This window comes from Aedes albopictus, chromosome 1 (assembly GCF_035046485.1).
Source record: "Aedes albopictus strain Foshan chromosome 1, AalbF5, whole genome shotgun sequence".
In the NCBI taxonomy this organism is placed as follows: Eukaryota; Metazoa; Arthropoda; class Insecta; order Diptera; family Culicidae; genus Aedes; species Aedes albopictus.
In genome coordinates this window covers 243,510,608-243,518,134 of record NC_085136.1, presented here as the reverse complement: position 1 = coordinate 243,518,134, position 7,527 = coordinate 243,510,608, and the positions used below count along the sequence as shown (strand labels likewise).

The 7,527-nt window shown below is 41.3% G+C and overlaps 1 protein-coding gene across 1 annotated transcript in view; it reads right to left on the bottom strand.

Moving 5' to 3' along the window:
• Nucleotides 1-956: 956 nt before the first annotated feature.
• LOC109412287 (uncharacterized) overlaps nt 957-7,527 on the bottom strand; it is a 28,787-nt gene continuing 22,216 nt past the window's right edge. Inside the window, exon 6 of the mRNA XM_019685929.3 lies at nt 957-4,930. Within this exon, the coding sequence (XP_019541474.3) occupies nt 4,325-4,930 (606 nt within the window). The 3' untranslated portion in view covers nt 957-4,324. The remainder of the gene's footprint in view (nt 4,931-7,527) is intronic.

The window sequence follows — 7,527 nt, the reverse complement described above, 5'->3', positions numbered from 1 at the left end:
TCTCCCAGATCCAGACTATTAGCCGGTGCAGGCAGGTGGCCAACTTTTCCGGGCCCATCTTGGTGAGTTCAGCTCCGATACCATCCTTACCAGCTGACTTATTGTTCTCGAGCTGCTGGATAGCTTCCTTAACCGTTATGTGTCCGACAAACTTATTGTTTTTTTTTCTGCACTGTGTATTTTGAATGGGCGCTGGGTACCCGGGTACCCTGTCGGCCACATAATGGTTAACTTCTCTCAAAGTGGGTGTTGGCTCGTTGTTGCTCCCTGCTGTACTGACGTAGTCATATCTCGCGCTGCCTTGACCCTCCATGTTTGCGCTCTGCACACCATTCAAGTGTTCGTTGTAGTGCTACTTCCACTTTCGATCACCTCACGTCCGTCCGCCAAGATACTCCCGCAGTCCCGTTTGTTGCAGATGATAGGAACGTCGAAGGACACCACCTCGACTCCAACAGCTTATTTCGTTGAAAGATGGAATTCCGGGAGTATCCAATCTTTTCAGCGCGATGACAACACCGCTGCCGTGTTGATTGCTGATCCGATCGAGGAGTACAACGGTGTGGTTGTTCGGGATACGAAAATTATTGTCGGGCTTGAGGTGTGTTTCTGTCAGGAATGTAACATCGATGTCTTCTGTTTGCAGGAAGTCGAAGACTTCCGTCTTTTTAACCCTAAAAGGGATACCTTCATGGCCTCAGTTTCGTCACCTCGCTGAGTGTGTTCCATCAAAGACGAGCTCTGAAAGGCGCCTGGGGTTCAATGGACCCCAGGTATCCCTTTTAGGGTTAAGTAAGCGTTTCACTTAAAAAGCTTAAAGGCAAATGTTGCTGCGCATGAAAAATTTGATAATTTGCATGAGCATTTTCTGCATCTCCGTGACTAGAGACGTTAGTTTGAATAATGTATAGCAGTTTCGTATGCTGGGTTATATTTCTTTCGATAACAACAGATACTTTATTAAGTTTTGAATTTTAAACTTTATTATGAACCACGAAACATACTCTATTACTGTATAATGGAAGATAGTCTTCCGAATTGTAGGGATGAATTTCAGGAGATTTACCACCCTTACTGGAACTCTTATGCTGTTCGATGTGCTTTACGATTTTACACAGTTATAATATGTAGTATGTAGTTGGTAAAAGCGCTCTAAGTTACTCAGACTTATTGACATACATAATTCAATCTGCATTGCATTGTCTTATTCCGTTTCATTTCAAACGACCTAATGAGCATTTTGTGTTCTCTGAACTGGTTTCACGTCTTCGTCTTCTCGCAGCCTACGGAAATATTTATCATTTGCAATTATCACTAATATCGGTTCCTCCTCTTCATCCAATGTTGCCTTACGAGTCTTCCGTATGCGAGATATTGTTTGCATAACTTGTCCTATTTTATCTACCTTTGAGAAAGTATCTCGATAAAAAGAAAACTATTAAGTCAGAAGTTAAATCCGTTACCTTCAAATTGCTTTCTCATTGCTTCTCATGAGCATACCCATTTATTTTTATCCACAAACAATGAATCGTTGACAAAAGTCAAAATACAAAATATCGAAGGGACATAAGGTTAAAGAGTAGAACCGGGAGGGACAAAAGGTCGAATACCTTTTTTCCAAAGAAGGGAGAAATTCAACCTACGTTATCTTCGAACTTTCGTCCCTAAACCGCAAACAATATCGCAAACGGTAGACGGTATGATCCATGCGAGGAGTGAAAATTTTATCTTATCGTCGCAAATCCTGCTTTTCGTTATTATATTTGATCGAACGTTATCTTAACACTCTAATGGAAAATGGTTAATTGGGACTCTCAATAAATACGACTTTTTTCTGGATTCAAGAATGAAAACAGCCAATAATTTATAGCACAATCGCTCAATCGATTGACAACATGCCCCTTTGAATCTATACCCTCCCAAATATAGACGAGTTCCTAAAACGACTACATGCTAAAAAGATTGCTCCGATCAACGGCCGTAAAGATAAAAGAGTGAAGAAAAAGAGAGACACACATTTGAAAGTACTTTCGCTTGATAACAGGTAGAAAGTATTAGGAAAATACAAACTCTCTCAAACACATGAATATCACGATGTTGCCATTATCAGTTCGATCAATTAAAATTCTGTTCTGTTATTCTGTTATAATCAACGCACCCCCGGGCCGTGGCCAATCTGCGTTGTTTCGCTGGGCGATACGTCTACCAGTAGACTTGTATCTGCCCTATGCTAAACCGATTAGCATATCAAGTCCTTTCCACTGATGAGTAGGCTCGAATGTCCCGCCCCTCCCTATAACCCATAGGGGGAAATAAGGAGTTTCCAGTTTCAAGTATTGTATTGATTATGACACCAACTCTTTCTATTCCTTGGACAAAAAAATCACTAAACTTGGATTATCAGTCTACTATTAATAATGAACATAATTAAGATACAAGTTTACATACACAATTGTAAAAGCAGTGTTAGATACTTTAAAGTGAATTGAAAAATGTGAATAAGATAAATTGTAAACTATTTCGCGGCGACACGAATGCTTCAATAGTGTCATAAATAAAGGCGCAAACAAACAAATAATTGATATTGAAGTATGCATATTGCATTATCTATTACCAAAGTAGTAGAAAGAGTTGGGTGCCTGATTATAAAATTGTTGTACTTATCTTGTGTGTGACAAGTCCCGTTTGTGTTGGCCATCAGGACATTTCTTGCTTCAAAACGGTCGTTTCTGGAATGGAGAGAGAATAATTGGCCGCACAACTCCGCAAATGGGCGGCCCGCAAATATTAGTATAATGTTGCAATGATTGAAAATAATAGAGTATAATTGTTAATCTATATGAATAATGCTACTAGTTCAGGTTTCTCACCCTCCACGATTCTCTAGATACTGTTATAGCGTGTTTGTTGTAAATTTGTTAATAAGTGAAGCCTCCAGTAATTACTGGATTATAATTCAAAATTTAATGTAGCGAAGATCCTGGGTAAATAGCATTCATTGATAATGATAGTGATTATTTTAATATGGCTTAACAAAAATTACTATTCAAATATTTCAAATCGGATTCGTCAATAAAATTATTGTTCATAAAATAATTAATCATGCGAATAATAACATGATATAAGAGCTCTCGTGTTTCAATCAATGCTGTCATACTATCTACCAAATTTTACAAAGAGGATTGAGGAAGTTATATAGTTATTGGTTATATGAACTACTACTATTTACTATACATCTTCAAATGGATAGTATAACTACAGAGAACTACAGAAGAGTTAGCGGTATTTGTATTATTGAAGTGATATACCCAATGGGTGCCCCAGAAATAAAAATCCAATAATTTGATTCAACTAGGAGTTCGTTCATAAATCACATATACTTCATGAGGAGAGGCAAAGTTGTAACTTCATGCAATTTTGGTTTTGCATGGACAAAATTTTATGATGGTTCGGTCTATATGTTTATGAACGGACTCTAATATATGGATTTGCAGCATAGCTGAGCCTTTCCGTCATAAGACTGACGAAAACCAATAGTTTGTAATGAAATTGTCCGCGTGGATTTGTAGTACTGAATCAATTGCTCGACATGCCCCTATGTCTCACATACGATTATGCTAATGACTCATTAAAAGATTAAAATCTGATACTCATCTCATGTTTGTCTTCAAAACCTTGTCATATTTAGAAAATGTATGCTTTTAAGGTTTAGCTCTTAAGCTATCTTAATAATTTTACTATTTACTGACTAGATAGCCAAAGTTAGAATTCACAGAGAATGAGATCATTTATAGTACTACAGCACCATAGGAGATCACTCACACTGCGTTTTCATAGAACGGCATTTTGTTCTACTAATAACAAACAGATGCTACTGATCTCCCTTAGCATAGATCCGCAGCCTAATGCACGCGCCCTGTCGGATTTCATAAGCCTCGGAGATTATTACCACCTTCAATGGTATTCCCATATACTATCCCACATTATTGTCCCATCAAGGGTCTGACTGGGCTCATAACCCTCCTCAGTGGTAATATTCTCACCAACTTGGAATTATATTTTCCCGGTACATAAGTGATTTCGACAACATACCGTTACACTATGCCGTAGTATAATTGGAATCACTATATCAGAGGATTGAATTATCTGATTTTAAAATTTACCATTGAATCTACATTCAGTTCAACCAATCAACACTGCAAAGCACAATGGTCATATGACGAAAATCAATGCTTCCTGGAAGATATAAACCAAGCCCAGGGATTATCAGTTCGATCAATTAAAATGAATGAATTTACAAATCACGTTTCATTCCTAGCTAAAATTAAATATCATCTTCATCACTAACCGTGTCCTCCGAGGTGAGGGCGTCCCCCTCCAACACCGTCCCCGTATTGTCCTCTTCCTCCTCCTCTTCTTCCTCGTGGCCGGACGACCCCAGCGAACTGGCCATGGATTCGTCATCGTCGTCGCTATCGTCCGAGTCCCCGCCGGTGTCATGCGGCTGCTTCCGAAAGAACTCAATCAGGTGCAACGGATCTACCAGCCGCTGTTTGGTTTTCTCGTTGTTGGAATCCAGCACCCGCAGATGGCCGAGATACTCGTACGTCCGGTTACTATCCAGCTCGTCCGAATCCGGGTGGAACAACTTCCGGGTGAACTTGCGCAGCTTCCCCAACAGCCGGTTGTAGTTGCTGGCCAGTTTCTTCACCTCTAGGTAGGGTCCCGATTCGAGTGAGCCGTAATCCAGCACGGTCCACTCGCCGCTGGTGATGTTCCACGTGAACAACGACCGGCACTGGTAGATCTTCCGATGGGTCCGACAGTCAATGGTGGTGGAACAGTTGTGGCACTGTTTGACCTTGCTGGCGTCGCTGGCCGTGAACTGCAGCACCATCGTGCAGGTGATAGTCTCCGTCAGCGGGCAGACCTAGTGGGAATTGATAGATAAGTGTTGAGGATAAGCTGTTTTCTTTGAGAGCGAGGCTCAAAGTTCCAGAGATCGTCTGGAAACTCGAAAGAGTTTTATCTAAAAACTAGCTTTAGCTTTAGCTTGTAAGAGAGAGCTCTAGAGAGCTGCGCCAGAAAAGTCTAGAGAGCTTCGTCTGGAAGCTCTAGATTCGTCTAGAGATTCCGGAGAGTTTCGTTTGGTAACTTCAGAGAACTTCATTTGTAAGCTCTAGAGATTTTCATATGGAAACTTCAGAGAGCTTCGTCTCGAGGCTCTAGAGAGTTTCGCCAGAATATTCCAGAGAACTTCATCAAGAAGCTCTAAAGAGCTTCATCTAGAAGCTCTAGAGAGCTTCATCTAGAAGCTCTAGGAAGCTTCATCTAGAAGCTCTAGAGAGCTTCATCTAGAAGCTCTAGAGAGCTTCATCTAGAAGCTCTAGAGAGCTTCATGTAGAAGCTCTAGAGAGCGTCATCTAGAAGCTCTAGAGAGCTTCGTCAAGAAGCTCTAAAGAGCTTCATCTAGAAGCTCTAGAGAGCTTCATCCAGCAGCTCTAGAGAGCTTCATCTAGAAACTCTAGAGAGCTTTATTTAGAAGCTCTAGACAGCTTCATCTAGAAGCTCTAGACAGCTTCATCTAGAAGCTCTAGAGAACTTCATCTAGAAGCTCTAGAGAGCTTCATCTAGAAGCTCTAGACAGCTTCATCTAGAAGCTCTAGAGAGTTTCATCTAGAAGCTCCAGAGAGCTTCATCAAGAAGCTCTAGAGAACTTTGCCTCTTGAAGCTCTAGAGAGGTCTTTGAGGCACAAATCTCCCACATAGAGGAGAGCGTGCCACTTGAGCCACTATTCTGATCTAGAGAGGTCTTCCAGAAGCTCTAGAGAGTTTCGTCTGGAAGCTCCAGAGAGCTTCGTCTGAAGGCTCCAGAGAGCTTCGTCTGGAAGCTCCAGAGAGCTTCGTCTGAAAGTTTCAAAGAGCTTCGTGTGGAATTTGTATAGCTTGGTTTGGAAGCTCTAGAGAGCTTTGTCTAGAAGCTTCATAGAGTTTCGTCCGGAAGTCGTAAAGAGCTTCGTCTGGAAGCTCTAGATAGCTTTATCTGGAAACTTCAGAGAGCTTCGTCCTGAAGCTCTAGAGAGCTTCGTGTGGAAGCTATAGAAAGTTTTGTTGGCAAACTTCAAAGAGCTTCGTCTGGAATTTTTGGGGAATTTCGTCTGGAAGCTCTGAGTAGCTTCGTCTAGAAGCTCCAGAGAGTTTCGTCCGGAAGCTGTAAAAAGCTTCGTGTACAAGCTCTAGTGGGCATTGTTTGGAAACTTCGGGAAGCTTCGACTTGAAGCTCTAGAAAAAAATGTTTTGAAGCTCTAGAAGGCTTCGTCTTGAAGCTCTAGAGAGCTTCATCTGCAAACTTCAGAGAGCTTCATCTGGAAGCTTTGGGGAGCTTCGACTGGAAGCTCTAGGGACCCAAGTAACAAATTGACAACCTTTCAGCATTCATGCTTATTTATAAAGGTTTTTGTTATGTCCCTGTCTAATGACGGAGATAGCGAACGAATGTTCGCTCTCAATGTAATGCGCGTAACGCTATCGAATCATATAAACTGAGAATAAACACGTAGAGCAGATGACTCTACGTCTGACGAGCTAACTAGAAACAACCCTCTTAGTATTCTCAAGCTATCTCCGAAAGTCTGTCTCTAAACATTACAGTTTGGCGGCGAGAAAAAAACGTTAATCAGTGATAAAAGCAAGGATAAAAGTATAAAGTGCAGTGAGAAAGAGCTTTTTTTTTGCGTGCTGCAGTTAATTATCTCTGGGAAATCCAAGATTGGAGTGGCCCATAGAAAGGGATAGAAGTGGACATCGACTGCTACGGGATCTGGAGTGGTGAACATTTATTTCCTGGAAACGCCAGCGTTTGCTTGGATAAGAAGCTGTGTTAGAAGGTTTGGATTTTCTTCAGTATCAGTTCAGGTATCCAACGCAATCAAAATTGGACGTTTGGAGAATCCAAGTTTGGAAGTGCACTCAATTTTGGTCCAGTTGATGACAAATTCGGCCGAAAAAGTTTTCTGCTAGACGACAACCGGAACTCCATTGCATCAGACGAGGGCGATTCGGCAGTCGGCACCGGAAAAGGAGTTTGGTTCAAACCAACAGGTGGTATTTCCACAGGATCTGGCTGTGTCCGGCACGTTTAGAGAACTCCCTTGGTGTTGTTCGGTACTGCAAAATGGCAACCACGAACATTACAACTACGATTGAACCATATCGCAAAGGAACTTCTTTTGCAGATTGGTTCGAACGCATCGAGCTTTTTTTTTCGGTTAATAACGTCGACTTGGATAAGAAGAGGGGATACTTTGTCACCCTTGGTGGACCCGTAATTTTTTCCGAGTTGAAGTTGCTTTTTCCAACCACAAGTATTCAGGAGATACCGTATGAAGAAATGACAAAGAAACTTAAGGCACGGTTAGATAAAACGGAAAGTGATCTAATTCAGCGTTTAAAATTTAACAACAGGGTTCAGCAACCCGATGAAACGGTTGAAGATTTCATTCTTTCGGTAAAACTACAGGCGGAATT